Source organism: Artemia sp. Qi Xiang Cuo, chromosome 13 (genome assembly GCF_049724085.1).
Source record: "Artemia sp. Qi Xiang Cuo chromosome 13, ASM4972408v1, whole genome shotgun sequence".
Taxonomy (NCBI): Eukaryota; Metazoa; Arthropoda; class Branchiopoda; order Anostraca; family Artemiidae; genus Artemia; species Artemia sp. Qi Xiang Cuo.
In genome coordinates, this window is record NC_142806.1 from 56,570,369 (window position 1) to 56,588,135 (window position 17,767).

Below are 17,767 nucleotides of genomic sequence, written 5' to 3' on the forward strand. Positions count from 1 at the left end.
CCCTCCTCCCTCAGAAAATTCAGAAAGACATAAAAGCCTTATCTGGAGTGAAGGCTTTTTCTACTCGTAAACAAATTTTTTAAACTAAAAAGTTACCCCCTCGTCCCTCACAAAGTTCATAAACACTCAAAAGTGCTTTATTTTAAAACAAAAAATGGCATGATCGTCATCACTCTTGGAGGGGCTTAGAGAATTCTAAAACAAGGGGCGGGGGTGGGGGAGATTAACATTTTAATATCTCTGACATACACTCTTACGGTGTTGAAAAATGGCGAAAAGAAAATACTTAAAAAAAACAAAACACGGAATCAGGGAACAGAGTCTCTCTCAAACCCCGTAAAGCTCTTTTAAAAGATACAAGAATTACTTATTTAACACAAAAATTTCGTTTTTAACGGATACCAAGTAAAGAAAAACTGTGTTAGAATTGATTCATTGCCCTCTTCCCTGTCATATATTTTTATAAAAGCCTCTTAATCATCTATGAAGTCCATTTACTTTCATCAAATACAATTGAAAAATATCTGTCTAATTTGGTCAAAAAACAAACTCTTTTGTCAATGAGCCTTGAATCGCACATATCCGTCTTTTTTTCTTTTTTTTTTCTTAATCCCGATAAGACGCATGCCAAATGTTGTTTTGAAATCATCCCCTCTTTGGTAACATGTTAAACACAGATGGCTTTATTTAGAGTGGAAGAAGATAGTACATTTTAAATGCAAGATTTGGAAAGGATTCTTTTGAACGAAAAAGAACTAAAACTACAGAATTATGCTCCTAACAGAGCAATGGAAAAGGGAGTTTTTTGTTTTACATAATAGAAAAAAGTGTGCTTTGCCGTTTCTATCGAATACACACATCATCTTTTTAAGATTTTGTATTCTTGGAGGGGAGGGGGCTAAGTCCCCCCTGAAATTTGAATTAACTAGTAAAACATTTTTTTTTTTTTTTTTGAAAAAAAAAATGAAATTTTACTCAAAATTAAAATATAAATATCCAATTTTTTAAAAGTTAATAAAATTTAATGTGCTATAATCAATGTGTTAAAGCATAATGAAAATTGGAATGTAGTGTATGAAAACTTTATAGGGGTTTTCAATGACGATTTGTTAAGCATTTCTATGATTGGCTGCATAAAAAACAGGTTACAGCTCTAAAAAAACACAACTCTGTTTGAAAAAAAAAACACTCTGGTTGAAAAAAAAAATCGTTTGGAATGGTACCAACGGGACATAAGCAAATAGCACTTAGTTTTATAACGTGTTTAATCAAGTGTAGTTTTAATAATGTGTATGTGAACTCATGACGTACAGTCATTGTGTAATTTACAAGAAAAACAGAAAAAAAACCTGTTTGAGGATATTATACGCCGCCAAATAACCGCTGGCTATAGACTCTGGCTTGGAAAGTTACCATGGAACGTACCATACGCAAATAACATAGGAATTGCTATACAGGCGGCAGAAGTATAACTTAGATCTCTACTGACGCTAACAATCAATTTACAATTGTTGATATGTATAATTTATTAAACGAGGAATCGGGGGCTTTTGTGGCCAGTACCCACCATCCTATCTTGGATAAGCCTGGACATGGTTTGAAAAAAGATAAAAGAAACAAGATTTTTAACTGAAAGTAAGGGGTAGCATTAAAACTTAAACGAAAAGAAACTATTCCGTATATGAAGAGGCTTCTCCTCCTCGTCCTATCGCTCTTTACCCAAAATTTTGACTTTTTGTCCCAATTATGTAAGAGAGGACTGCTGAAACACTAGGGCCGTTGAACTTGATTGAGAAGCTTTTTCAAAGCACTGGTAAACCTAGCTCAACAAGCGAGGGGTTGAGAACGGGCAGCCCCCCCCCCATATGTAAAATAATTTCTCTCCGTTTTAAGTTTCAATTTTGCTCCTTACTTTTATTTGAAAAAAAAGGTTTTTCTCATTTAAACGTAAAAAAAATATATGTTACAACTAAATACTTGAAGTTAATGCTCCACTATTCTCCACTATTTTCATAAGTATAAATTTTTTTTACAAAAATAATGGTATTCTTTCTTTATCCAGTCATATTTGTTAATAATGTGAATTACCGCAATATAAAAGAACAAGCAGTAAATATTTTAGCCAGTAGTACATTTTGCCTAGATTCTAGAGGGAAAAAATCAAAGATTTGTTCGGTTGGAGGGGGTAGCTTTAGTAATGCTTAAGGATACTTAAGGTCGTAATTTTTCAAACTCTCCAGAATCGGCCAATTTCATATCTTATCGTGACTTTCTTAAAGTACCAAGGACATTGAAATCTGATGTTTTGGATTGGGTACGTAAAAACTACGCAACCGTATACTAGTAGGCTATGACTTAAGAAATAACGAAAAATTTGACTTGAAAATAACGAAAGAAGATGTCCATGTGCAGTTAAAGAATTTTCGCCTCTAGCAGACGTCAAATAGGGAAAAGGCAAAGTGGGTTAAAATCAGGTAGAATAAGCTATAAGTATGTGCCACTTTACAGCTTTAGAATGAATACCTTTCTTTTTAATGTGTAGTTGCCTCAGGGAATTTAACAATGATTGAATATTTAAAAACGTTCATTTAATATTTTTGTATATTGTTTAACGCGAAAACACTGACTAAAATGTGGTACTGCCTTAGAAATTCCATAATTTTGGAACAACCCCAACAAAATCTTAGAAAATTGAAGTTTATAGGTTTAGATAGACTTAAGTTGAGTCCATGGGGGGATTTTTAATTATGTTCTTTGCACGTTATAGACAAGCAAAACAATTCAAAAAGATTAATTTAATCCCAATTAGATACCTTTTTCAGGTTTGTATTTTAGTGTGGGTACTGGTAAACCCAGCATCTGATGTGGCGGGTATTTCTTCCTATAGAAATAACTATTCCGCATATGGAAACAATGAAGGGTATTATGACACCACGACAAGCATAAATTCATTTGAAGAAGATGATACAGGTAAATAAATTATATATTTCAACTTACTTCACGGGCAGCAGTAGACAGCTTTTAGGGAGGAGAGAGTAGGCTCGATTTAATTTCTTCCAATGAAGAGGGTATATAATGTTTGATTTTGAAATTTCAGATTTTTCACTTTTCATGAATTGTTAGTCTCATAGATAGGGAGGAAGGGCCAATCACCGCCACAACTCTATGGACAGTGCCCTCAAGGCCAGGCTTAGACTAGTTTCATGATTTAATGAAATAGAAAACCCATCGTTTTCCCTGTAAATAAAACAGATCAAATATTTGGATTTACGCACTAAATTTCCATAAACAGTAAATATGTGCCCTTCTGTTACTATGATGAATTATTTCGAAAAGTGGCAGTCAAATGATAGTTTGTGGTTTAGATCATATTTACAGTAGTACAGGGGGTTTGCTGATCTGATAATGGTGTGGTCGCTATGCTTGAATCTTTTTAGCACTGACTGATGTTAAAACTTAAGACTAGCAGATATGGTAACGCTATATAAAGTACTGTATTTGATACTAAACACTTAGTCAGAAATAAATCGCTCACCTGTAGTAAGAATAAAACTCGTAGTAAATAAAAATTTTCCGTCTATAGGGAGGGATGCTTCGCCAGCCTTCTCGAAATTGTTGCAATTGCAAAAGTCTAATACCACTGCAAATACTATTACTACTGCATTTACTACTTCTACTACTACTGCTACTACTAGCAATGAGTAGCTGTACAAAGCTGCCTGAGGCTAAAAGGGCTTTGGGCACTCCTCTTCTGACCTTAGCCTGTTTAAAGCTTCACTCTTCACTTTTTATTGAAGTTCCAGTTTCCTTCAAATTCTTTATTCTTTTCTTCTTCGAGGACATCCAGCTTTTTGTCTGGTTCACAGACGAATGGCCAACAAGTACAATTTCCTTCAATCATCATCATTCCTCCTATCCTTCCATCCTCTCCCTCGCCCTTAAAACGAAACCTAGCCACTGTCATCTTTATTTCACTATAGCCCTTGAAAATGAGATCGAACCATTTTTCTGTGGCGTATTGTCTGATAGGCAATCAGTCAAATGAGTACATCAAATTATTCTTTGAAAATTCCCCTGGAAAACGTCAAACCTATCTTCTGAACGTTTCAAATCTTTCACGTTTGAGACTTTCCCAGTCTAATCATCACCGTGGCTTCCAATGTCTTAATTAGTTTGAAGACTTATTTTCCTATTCTTTGAAACTTTTTTTTCACAAAGAAGATACATCGGGTACCATGGCTATTATAATTCTACTTCCTCACTGAATCTACCATCCTCACTTCTAATGCTATCCAGGTAACTGAAGCTATCTACTTTTTGTTTTCTCATTTCCAGGTATCACCTTTTCATCGTCATGTCTTAATATTCTCAAAATAAATTTTCAAGCCTAGAAGAGTTTATTTTCCTGTTTGCTATTTATGTAAGGAGCACAGCATTGGCTGTGTTCCTGAGGATGAAGTCTATCAAAATAATCAATATAAACTGGGTTAGGAGATGACCCTGCTTAACTCATGATTCCACTCTACACCAACTACTAACCTATTTCCCATTTAGCTGCAGTAGGCCTAATATACTTTTTGTACACATCACTTATTACTTTAGCCTACTTATCAATGTACCACACAAGGATAGAGCATCCAGCAACAATTTTCGACCAGATGAAATTACTAATCTAAGTGTGAAAATTTGGTTAACACTTCCTTCCTCCTTCCTACAACTGCAATGTTCTACTCTTAAAACTTATCTATAATATCTCTTATTGTAGCAAGTATCATTGTAAAGCTTTACTATCATTTCAAGTATTAACAACCAAAAGTATGTATAGAGTGTAGATCACTGTATATAAATAATATAACGGTAAGATCACAACTCAGTGATTTTTGGCTACTACATCCTCAGCGCGTACAAACAGCTCCTCCCGTTTAATCCGTCATCAGCAGTCCAGTGTATATTACCCTGGAACGCGTATTTTCGCGGAAAATTTCTCAAAACGCCTTTGAAACCAACTCGAGACATCGAAATCTACTTGTAATTGTTAAGAACATCTAATAATAACATTGCACTACTAATTATTGATTTTTATATATGTATCGGAATAAATTAATTTAAAATTTGATTCTTTAAAAATTAGTGTTACAAAGGTGAAGCCAAGTTTCGCATTCCAGGGAAATCTGACTTGTCTACCCGTGAAAAAATCGAATGTTGCTTATGTTTATACTTGTTTAAAAGTTCTCCGGAGCGCTTGCATCTCAGCCTCGCTTTGAATGATGGTTGAGAGAATGATCATACTGTATTATATTTATATACAGTGGTTTAGGTCCTACATTGTGTAAATCTATCCATTATGTATTCAAAATAATTTGGCTTTCAGTATACGTCTCAAATATAATGTGCACACAACTTTGTATTCTGTTCTAGAAAGAACCTTTGCTTGGTTTGATGCAAATTGTCTTGCCCTAAATCTAGCCTACTTATTTTTTCCAGATCAGGTACTTCTTGTCCTTTGGTTCAAACTATTTCTACCCCTCATGGTGATATAACTCGTCCCCTTGATAGACAAGTTCAATTCCTGGGTATTTTATTGGCTGAAAATCTCTCTTTCAAACATCACTGCTCTCGTGAAACATAAGTTCTCCAGAAACCTGGGAGTTCTTTGGAAGTTTCTTCATTGTTTCCTTTGATCAATAATAAAGATCCTCTCTCACTCTCATTTAGCCTTATACATACTTCTTTCTAACAGTTTGGCTATCAACATTCTCTTCTTTTATTTTTCCTGTTTTCGAAATTTATAACAAAGCAATTAAATTAGTGTCTGAGGTGACTGACCAGCTAAGTGTGAATCTATTGGATGGTCAATCAACATACATCTTTCTTTCCTCTTGTTTCATTTTTAAGTATTTTCATGGACTCCTCGCTAATTTCTTCAAACAGTAATATCTTTTAAATTCTGAACTGCGCATTGAATCTTGTGTTTCTTTTTCTCTCAGAAATGATATGGATATTTTCATTCATAAAACCCAAACCATTAGATCAGACTTCAATCCAGTTTTATGTTGTGCCTCCCTACCAATTAAAATTCGGCTATGTCATTCCTATGGACAATTTAAAAAACAGCTAACTAACCACCTCTTATGCCTAGATAGTTAGTTCTCTCCTTCCTCCCCCCTCTATCTTTCCTATTCAATTTGTTTATTTCATTTATTTTGATTGCCATTATAATTTTTGGTGTTGGTCAGTTTTTTTTTTTTTTTTCGTTTTTTCTTCTTCTGGTCCTTCTGTTTGATTTTAGTGTTATTATTTAATGTTATGTTTAGTCTCCCACTCTCACAGGCCAAACAGCCTTTGTGGGGGTCTAAAGTTCTGTATTTTTTTCTTTGTTTCTTTTAAATAAATTGATTGATTGATTGACTAAGTTTATGCATAAAATGTTTAATTGAGAAAAATGTTTAATTATAGACTCAACAAAAAGAAACAAAATCGTCATGGATAAAAGTGGGGCTGTCACTTGTCACCACCAAACCCTTCTATAGGCTAAATTGAAAACTGCTGTGCCATATTGGAAAGTGTTGTTTCTAACGATATCAATTGATGTATCTGAAAGTTTTGTATAATTATAATTGTTCTATGTATGTGAAAGAAATGGATTTAAAAATGAAAGAGTATTGATTAAAATAGCGTAAAAGAATATTAGTAATTAATTGATTATCAGAAGCATATTCATATCGAGAGTATTATGTTCGAAAGAAGTTTCATTTCCTCATTAACAAAACGAAACTGATTGCTTCAAATATTACCAATTGATGTTTCTAAAACTAATACTTAGTAGCTATTAAAATTACCATATAGTGCTCACAGGCTCCTGAGAACGACCTGAAGAACGACTTCCACGTGCCTCTGGATATCTGGCCAGCCACCAGAGAACCAAATGCATATAGGGTTGGTTGGGTTGGCAGCCCTCCTCCTGAAACTTCTGTTGCTACGAATGGAGGCAGAAATTCAGCCTCGGATATTTCATCTCAAACTCCGTCTCGACCCCGGACCGACCACGGACGATTCCCTCTGAATATCGTTGACCAAGGTGGCATCAATGTGGCCACCTGGAATGTTCTGACACTGAACCAACCCGTTTAAAAAGCTTCTATTAGCCAGAGAATTAAAGAAATAGAAAGTAACTATTTCTGGAACCACCGAAACGCATCTATCTGGTGATGGTGAGGATTACATTGGTGAAGGGCGCAGACTGCTTTGGTCTGGTGGTCACCAGAAGCGAGGAGTCGTTGGCCTGGTGCTGAACAGTGCCACGCAAGGCCCTCCTCTCATTCGCACCAGTAATACACAGCCTCCTGAGAGCAAGGCTCGATGGTAAACATGGAAAAATAACCATTATCACCTGTTACGCCCCCACAAATGAAGCCGAGGAAAAAGATAAGGAAGACTTCTATGCCCTTCTAAGTTCTAAGCTCTCTTCAGTACCTCGTCCTTCTAAGATATGTGAATGCTAGCATTTAAAATGAGTCCGGCCTGTAGGATTGAGGTGTTGGACCCGTAACAGTAGATAGAATAAATGACAACAGAGAGAGAAGACTGAACTGCTGTCTTGCCCAAAATCTTACCATTGCAAACACATGGTTTCAGAGACCCAACATAGCCACGTACACCTGGTATAGTAATGATGGATCAACGAGAAATATTCTCGACTACATATCGTACGCCTGCAATGGCTGTCGTCTGTACAGAATTGTCACACCTACCAAGGCACCGAACTTGGGAACACTTACCATCGTCTTGTTGCAGCCAAAATCAGACTTCGCCTAAACGCCACAAAAAAACAGCCAGATACCTAGGAAAATTGATAACTATGTATCCAGCAATACCCCGCTTTGTCTAAGCAGTATTAGGTCGAAATATCCAACAGATTCGAGGTTCTTTATTAATATTTTTGTAAACTAAATAGGATTTAGCCGCTTCATTATTCATCATGAGCCCTACTCCCAGTATATGTACCCCATCCTTCCTGCCTAAGAAAATAAATTCTATATCACTTAATTTTATGTTTTCTATCCCTTGGATATGAGTTTCTGAAACTCCTAGTATGTCCTGTTCAAAATGTCTGAATTTGTCTGTCAAGATATCAATACGATAGTCGTCTTTCAAATTTACAGCATTCAAAGTTTAAATTTTCATGTTATTTAAAACATTGAAATTATTATGGTCACAGGAAAAGCAATGGTCCTAAAACTAGTTTGGGACTAGCATATCTTTTCAAGGCTACACAAAACGCTTAAGCCGGCCTAGAACTGGAGAAGAAGAAATCCCTTGGACCTTCATTCTAAATGGAGGCTTAGCGCAGTCCTGTGCCCATCGAGGTCTCAATATTGTTTTCCATATTTGGCGATGCTCTTCTATCAACAAGAATCGAAATCCTGCAACATTAGTCTCATGTCTGTTACATCCGAAAGACAGCCCATATTAGATATCGTAGCTAGAAAGAATTTTTTCAGCCAAAAAAAAGCTGACCAAAACAAGCAAATCCAGAGGAACTATCTATCAATCAAAATCCTGTGGAAGTGCTGTGTCGTTTACTAGGATATAATTTTTTCGAGGGGCGCCACTCCTCAAGGTTATCGTGCAGTGCTGTTCACAGTCACGATTCTGGTTAGGCAAACTCGTGAAAGGTCCACCCTGACGCCATTCTGAGGCCATGTAAGCAGGGATTCCTGTTTTAGGATAGGGACGGAGGAAGGGGCTTATGACGGAGCATAGACCTCAAACACCAAGAAAGCTCGCACCATTTATACCCAGCCTATCCCGGTCAAGGCAATCGCCAGTTAGTAGTAGTAATAACGATAAAACATTGCAATCAGTTTTTCTCGAAGTATTGAGAGGGGGATTGCCCTCCTCATAATTAGGATGACCCTAGACATTATATTATAAACAAGCTATAATAAACACATAATTTCCTATTTTTTTTTCAAATGAAATGAAAGAGTGGCATTAAAAATAGAAAGTACAAGGATATTATGACGCATAGGGGGGTTGCCACTGGTCTAAGCTCTCCTTAAGCTATAGTTTGGCTTTTTTTTTTTATTAAGTGATTCAAGAGTGAATGTTCAAACACCAGAGCAATGTAAAAGAAACTGATTTTATTTTTTAACAAAATACATAAAGGTAGAAATAGATGATTTATTTGTATTTGCTTTAAGCAACCTCATTTTCAGTTCGAATCTCTTGAAAGGCAGTCCGTAAATAGTAAACATACAACTACCAACCGACTATATTCGCTGCAGTTTAAAACGCTTTCAATAATACACTAGTGAAACTCTATCGTAACAAGTGGGGGTGGCAGTCCCCTTCATATTCAAGGCAATTTCCGTTCGTTTTATTTCATTTTTTTTTTTCATTCTCAGCTTTCATTTGAAACTTTATATTTAGTACTAATGAGGCAGCTAATGAAAGTATTCAACCTCAGAGTCTTTAATTTTGTTTTCTTTTAAATTTCAGGGAATGACACATCTATGGAATACGACTCAGTCGAGTCCCTTTTAACCTACCTCGGAAATTATATAACCTCAGAAGAATCCAATAAAGAAGATGGAGCAGTAGATGACAGTGAATCAGCTCCTGACGCAGGAGTAAATAGGACTCCCACACCCAGTTCTAATATCCTCAACACAAGCGAATCAATCCCAAATGCGGAAGCGCTTCGCTATTTAGCATATGTTCCAGTTGTAATAGACGAGGAAGAAGATAACATACAACATAGATCCTCCCCTCGATTGCAACAAGAGTGGAGAAGACCTCCACCTCCAAACCTCAATGTTCCACACTCAGGAAGACCACTTAGTTTCAAAGACCCTAAGAGAGAAGCCTTTCTCAAAGCTACTTTATTAAGAAGGTTTGAAGGAATACGACCAAAAACAGGACCAATCAGAGGATTTAGGATGCCTTTTAGACCTAGGCCGTCCCCTGTGCCAATTCTAAATGGATCACCATCCCAAAAGATTGGAAGCTTTGGTAAAGCAGACATTCAGCATTTTCCACCAATAAGTAATCAAAAGGTATGAAATTTCTCCCAAATTAAAAATTTTTGTAATTTCAGCAAATCAAAAACAGTGGTGGTCTTGCAAACGTTAAAAACGTAATCAAGATATTTGGGAGCGCTAAAATATCCTAGGAAAAGAGCGAATTCATTTTTAATTTGGTTACTAACTTTGGTGGTATCGAATTTTTTTTTTTCTAAAATCTAGATTTTCTACATCAGGTAATTATGAAACCACAGATTTGCTATGCTTCTTGGAGTCTTTATTATAATTATCTCAAACGGTTGCACTGTTATGGTTGTCATTGAATTTATTTACCAACAAACTTTGCGAAAATAATTGCCAAAAATTTGTTTTAATAGCTCTGATAGTAGCTTGCCAAAAAAAATGTTTGATTATTGCAATTACAATCTTTATTGCTCTAGCAGTAATAACACTTTCCTTAGCTGCGTGTCGGAGGTTTTTATTTCCAGATAAGCAGCTCCTAATGTATTTGGTTCGTAGCGGATTAGTTTTGCATGGTCTGGTTTCCCCCTCAGAGCATGGTCTGGCATACCCCCTCAGAGCGTTCAGACTTTGGTCTCGCCGTTGCTGTGTGGTTTGTCTGGAACTCTATTCATGTTGGGGTTATTTACCAGCCGTACCAAAGGTAAATAACCTGCAAATGATTAATATGTAGTTTTTTTTCCAAGTTAACGGGCCTTCGGGCCCTTTGGGACTTTTTGGATTCTTGCGTTTTTTTTTATATTTATTGAATAAAAGAACTTGAGTTTGAACTTATATAGTTTAACAGACACCATGCTAAACTATTACATTTGGAGGTCTGTTTTCTTAAATATGTATAAAGGTGTAAAAATTAAAAACAAGACTTAAGGTATATGAAATGACAATAAAAGTATTAAAAGGAGACACAATTCACCGTAGTCTCTGTGATCTAAGATTGTAGTTAAAGATTAATCCTATACCAACTCTTACTGTTCTACCGAGTTTCGTAGACGAGGATGTTTTTAAGCAATGTCGTCCTCGCTGAAGTCCACTTCTTCTCATGAGGGAAACCCTGAAATCATCTTTATTGACACTTTTATTGGAGCAACCTGAAAATTTCTGCCCTGTGTCTGCTAAGCACAAATTCAACAAGAATAAAATCGTTCGTAGTAATTGAATCAAGATAGAAGGGCTCATCCACGTCACCACAATAAAATAAGCCATTGCTTGAAACGTCAATCCCATCTCTAAATGAGTACTTGGACAAGCTTCAGGAAAGACAAAGAGAAAGGGTATGTGAAAGCACAGGACAACCATCCCTCAACCCACTCTGCACTTCCTGGCTGAAGGGCCATGAAATGGCGATCAGCACCATTTATCACGATGAGAACCATGATATCTCCCTTTATCACTAGCTTAATTGTGGAAAACGGGTTTTGGATCAAAGTCCCTTTTCCTGGGATGACAAGATTTAATTTTATTGTATTCTACAAACTATTTGTCAATTTTCTATAATTTAAACATTTTCTATTAAAAAATAAATTTTTTTCCATCTTCCGCTGTGGATTTCAATATTTTATAAGAAGGGAGAGAGGAATAGATGAAAACCTTTTTTCGAACAATCATCTGAAAAAGTTTGAACTTTTTTTTTAACATGTCTTGTACATATATTGCCCTAGAGACAGTAACAACCTTAAGGCATATAGGCCTAGACTGGAGGGGCTTTCACCCTGCATCCCCTGGAATCTCAAGATCATTATATTTTTTCTACATTAGCTTATAATTTTCATAAAATACACCCACTTTATTTGTTTATCCCTGCTGATAACTTGAAAAGTTGCAGAGGTCCTCGTAATAGCCTGCGCTTGAAGTATATTTTATCAGTATAACTATTAAACAACTCATAAAAAGTAAATTTTCCGAGATTTTACAAAGTCTAAGTCACCTATGATATGGAAAAGAGGTTAAAATTAAAAATATAATTGAACACGTTTTATTTGAAGAAATAAAATCAAAGTGTTCTTCTAGAAAAAGTAAATAATAGTTAGAGAAAACTGGCAATTGTTTCACAACTAAGGGTTTGAACTTCAAAGTCCAAATGTTAAACGGTAAACCTTATATTATGTTTTCACCAGAAATATCAATAAGGGTTCTTAAACACAATTCTAGAGAAATACTTTAAAATACAATGTCAAAAATGCCGGACAAAAACCCGAAAAAACAGCGACTGAAATAAAAAAAAACAAGATCGCCATCTATCATTTACAGTTTTGGAAGAAGTTCGCTGCTCTCTACAAAAGAGTGAATCTCCCGTAAAAAGGGAGCACAATAAGGACAATATCCAAGATTTTGCCTAAAGCCAGAAACATATATTTTGGAGTTTAATGATGCTAAATTTTTATTCTAAATAGTACTATGTAATACCAAACAGAAAATTATCTTAAAAAGCTGAAAAGGGCTATTTGGTTTTTTGGTACTTATCGGTTAGCTGGAACACATGCGAGAAATGAAGTTTTGTTAATGCTAATGAAATAAAACAAAATATGATGAAAATACAATAATTTAGGAACAAATGTGGGCTATATATTTGCATATTAGGGGGGGGGGGGGTAAAGCATAGCATATATTAAATACGCAACCTAACCTGACCTAACCTAACTTAGGTACCTTTGTATGCCCCTTTAACCTCAAAAAACTTAAGTTTAAATATTTTTCATGGAGTGAGCAATACTACACTAGGCAGAGGAAACCTTTTTTTCAGTAGGATTTTTGAGATTCTGCACGCGGTTCTTGTGGCGTGTGTTCCAGCTAACTGATAAGTACTGTTTTTTTTTTCAAAATAATTACTGGAGGACTTTTAAAAACAATATTTATATTCACAAAAAAATATGTTTAATAGCTTTTTCTGAAACCTCCATGCAATTTCTGACACTTTCTAGAGTTAAACTGAAAATCATAGCTTCAAGTACCATAAATCTTTACAATAGCTGGAGAGCGGACCTCCCGTGACAAGTAGTACCCACAGAAAATGCATAAGAAGTCTTTGAACAATACTGTATAGTATATATTGTGAAATTGCGGCTCGCAAATTGCATGCTAATCTTTGAAAGAATGAATGTGAACCTTATAATGATCTGAAAATTAATTGAAATGTGATTTTTAATTTTGTTTAAAATGAAAGTAAAGGAAATGTGATGAAAAATGTTATGCTATTCAAATCTAGGTGTACCATCGTCATGAGTTCAGACAGAAAATAAAAGTTATTCTAAATAACAATTGTAGGAAAATGGAGTTATTAGTTTTCTAAAAGGATCACATTTCTATAATGTATCACTTATCAACCAATCTACAAATGAGTTTATGGAACTATACCACAATAAAGTTATCCGAATTTAGGAAAAGCTGCCTGCAAATTGCTGTTCATATTTGGTGCAACATATTTTTAAGTCACTTTTGTCAACAATAACGTTAATAAAACTAAAGCAAACGTCTCACAAATGAGCATTTAATGGAATTAATTAATAACGCGCTAAGGAACTGAGCCCAATTCTAAAAAATTCTTGGCCAAATTATTAACACACATGCCATCTACCAATAGACAATATCTATGATGATACGAAATTTAAGCATATACATACATTTATTTGAAGACTTACTCAAGAAAATAAAAATTGCAGAACAATTGGTGTTTTTGATATATTATAGTTATGTTAGATATTGTAACAAGAGATTATTGAAACGCGGTACCATCTATAGCGAAGCTTAGCCATCTCAGTTAAGTAATGTAAAACAGTAGATGACCTTATAAGACCTTAAAAAAATTTTAAAGAGTCTTTACCCTACCTTTTTTATGTTTACTCTTTTACTTACCATTAAATTTACTTACCATTTACTTACCATTAAATTTAATTTTTACTTACCATTTTACTTACCATTTTACTTATCTTTTATCTTGTTATTTATAAAAAAAAAAATAAGTGCCAAAGTGTACAACAGATTTTTTAGACTCAAGCGTTTAGCAAGCCACAAAAACCCGACCAGACAAAAACTTTATTGTGAAAAAAAATAGTAAATAAAACCATCTTACTCCACTAAGTGAAAGGTTCAATCAAAACTCCTTGAAAAGCACCATAATACATGTTGACTACTAAGCATCTCTTATGTGGACCTAGAACTTTCATTCACGATTTTCTTCTATCTAAGTGAAGCTAAATGTTTGGTTTCTGTGCAAGACTATATACGAGTCAATTCTGTTGAGGGCACATTTCAAGTTCTAGCCTTTTGCTTTTCAACCATTGGAAAAGGATTCCTGTAAACTAGGACACATTCTCTACGTGTCCACCTATTTTTCATGAATACAGTCTGGAATTGCAATTAAAAATGAATAAGGTTGAGTGTATTTAGAAAGAATGTTTCTTAATTATATATAAAAAGAGGCTAAATTCTTTATTCATTTCATCTCTTAAATGAGGGCTTCACTACCCATTCGGCTTTTTTTTCTTTGAGCCTTAGATAGTTGTTTTGTCATAAAGTACAGTCATAAATTATTTCATCCCTCCAACCCCCTCTGTTGTTTTTTTGCCCTTAATCGTATAACGTTCATTTTAATTTTTTGGACATAATTTTTTTTTAATTTCTTATGTCACTAATTTGCGTTAGATTTTCATTGACAACTTTTATGCTTGATTGATTTTTTTTAATTTTCGTCTTGCTGTCTTGGCTGTTTCTTTGTTTTGTTTTCTTTTACTAGACATATGACGCGAATTCAGCTCTATTTTAGCTTATGATAACCTCTTGAGATAAAAATTATCTTATCTTACCCTAAAAAGCAGAAGATAATGCATTTTGCAGAGTTTGACATGATTCAAAACAGGCCACAAAGTTGCACTTTTGCTACCACTTGGGGCCATAAATGCTCATTTTTGCAAATGGACGGTTTTCTCTGTTGAAACTAAATTTTTTGGCAAATATAAAACAAATCTGCAAATTATACTTTTATGTCATTTTTTCTTGATGGCGGCCAAAAAATCATTTGGCCTATTGCTATGGTAAAACGGTGATTTAGGATCTTGTTAAGCTAAAACTTTACATATTTAAATTAAAACTGAACAAGTTAATTACTTTACACAAGTGATAATGTCGGTGAGGTGCAGCCAGCTAATTATTAATCAGAAAATAATTACATGATGCTATGGAATAGTTACTAGTTTTTCCTAAAAGTAGAAATCAGATCAGTCCCTTGGTTTTTGGATTCTCAAAAGAGAGTGGGCGTTTCTTCCGTTTTTTTTTCTATAGGCAAGCAACCCTATCTCATTATACAGATTGCATACAGTCAGTAGATATTATTAAAAGGTGACCAATTTTATGAGTAAATTAGTTTTCTATCACCCAACTTGCTCTCTAATTAGTGTTTGATAATTAGCTGACATTTTTAGCAAAACAAGGTATGCACATGTATTTTCTAAATTATAGTGTATATAGAAAAATAATAATAGTGCGTTAATTCTAATTAAATATAATTTTCCAGGTGTCTTCAAGAAACGGAAACTTTGCCGGGCAACTAGACTCGTTACAGGGAGAACAATCGCAGATGCAGCAGTTCTCCAGCATTCAAGACATCATTCGACATATTGATGATCGGCCCCGTTCTAGGTCATCTTCCACTTCCAGACGGCGTGAAAAAATTGTCAGACCCAAAAATGTTCAATCCCGTGACTCCAAAAGACGTTATTCTTTCATGATGGATTTGTATCCACTTGGTGGAAAAGTTAATCCAATGATGTTCACTGAGGAATCAAGGTTCGATGAGAGCGGAAAGGGTGGCGATCCAAGAAGCCGGTATCGAAATCATAACAGAGATATGAATGATGAAAGAAGATTTCAAAATGGTGGCTACAGACAAAGAGGACCAAGTGTGCGCTACGAAGAAGAAAAGACAGAAGAGGACGAAGAAGAAGATGACTATAGTGGAAGCGAAGAAGAAACAACAGCAACAGAATCTTCTTATGCAAAACCAAAAGGAAAAGGTGGCAAAAATGACAACGAAAGGTCCTTCTAAAATCTCTATTTGAATACTTTGCCCGTGCATATCTCTAGAAACTGGGAAAAAAATCAGTGGAATTCTTAAAAATAGTTACTCCTTTACTCTAGATACTCTTTACTCTGCATATCTCTAGAAACTGGAAACACGATCAGTGAAATTCTTAAAAATCATGACTCCTTTAATCTAGATACTTTTTACTCTGCATATCTCTAGAAACTGGGAACAAGATCAGCGAAATTCTTAGAAATCATGACTCCTTTACTCTAGATACTCTAGATACTCTTTACTCTGCATATGTCTAGAAACTGGGGACAACATCAGCGAAATTCTTAGAAATTACGACTGCTTTACTCTAGATACTCTTTACTCTGCATATCTCTATAAACTGGGAACAAGATCAGCTAAATTCTTATAAATCATGACTCCTTTACTAAAGCTAAAATTTTTCTTAGAAAACAAAGCCAAAAGTTTAAAGTCTTTTGGCTAAGATTTTTTATCTGCTAAATAACCCAAAATATCCGTTCAAAACTAAGTTTGGGAGTCCTGCTATGAAACCTATAGATGTTATGTAGCGAGTAATAAAGGTTAGAATTCTCGTTGCCATTACTATTTCAAATATTCTGCTTTTTACTGGAATTCTAAAATTCTTAAAAATCATGACTCCTTTACTAAAGCTAAAATTTTTCTTAGAAAACAAAGCTAAAAGTTTAAAGTCTTTTGGCTAAGATTTTTATCTGCTAAATAACCCAAAATATCCGTTCAAAACTAAGTTTGGGAGTCCTGCTATGAAACCTACAGTTGTTATGTAGCGAGTAATAAAGGTTAGAATTCTCGTTCGCCATTACTATTTCAAATATTCTGCTTTTTACTGGAATTCCAAAATCTAAAAATAGTTGCAAGGTGGGCTGAAACAAATCTATTTTGTTTTTAATTTACAGGAATATCAAACCTAACGTTCAATGGTAGATGCCTTTAATATTACTAATATAACCAACCTATCTATGTGACCTGGTAGGGTTGCATTTTCTAATCAGATCCCAATGATTACATCTGAGAACAAAATTTTAGTGAACTACTGTTAATAGGTGGCTTATACTTTAAAATTCACGATCTAAGACTGGTAATTCAAAAAACTAAAATTATTCACAGAAAGGGCAAGAAAAATTTTTTTTTCTCAATTTTAAGAATATTATCCCCTAAACTATTCCACTATTCAATAATATTCCAATCGTCTTTACCATTTGAAAAAAAAATATTTAAAGCTGTGGCGGATTCAGGGGGTGCCCCCTCCCCCCTAACATAGTCTAAAGTAATGTAATTTACTTAATTAACGCAAGATTGCGTTAATTAAAATTGCTCCTAACGCAAGTTTATCGGATCAACGTATTTTGCGCCCCCCCCCTAAAAATAATCTTGGATCCGCCCCTGATTTGAAGCTTCTTAACTTGTGTATTTCTTTTCTCAACATTGGACGAAATTGAAAAACAAGCTTAAAGATTTCAATGTTTTATTAAGAATATCATAAAATCAACTTCAAGCTCTTTGCAAGTTGAGGTTCTCCTTCATTGTTTTCCACCTTATTTGATTATCATGTTTGATACGTTTACTTTCATAGGCAGCCTAAGTAAAGAACGATGTGGGAACAATGTATTTTTTTTCTTCTTCTTCAGTCAGGCACTTCGTATCGAAGGAGTTGTCG

General features: G+C 34.7%; 1 protein-coding gene across 1 annotated transcript in view; it reads left to right on the plus strand.

Annotated features, from left to right (window-relative positions):
• Window positions 1-17,767, plus strand: part of LOC148945456 (uncharacterized) — a 77,316-nt gene that overhangs the window by 28,772 nt on the left and 30,777 nt on the right. Inside the window, exons 3-5 of the mRNA XM_089098592.1 lie at window positions 2,823-2,970; window positions 9,502-10,058; window positions 15,553-16,073. Coding sequence (XP_088954718.1) covers window positions 2,823-2,970; window positions 9,502-10,058; window positions 15,553-16,073 — 1,226 coding nt within the window. The remainder of the gene's footprint in view (window positions 1-2,822; window positions 2,971-9,501; window positions 10,059-15,552; window positions 16,074-17,767) is intronic.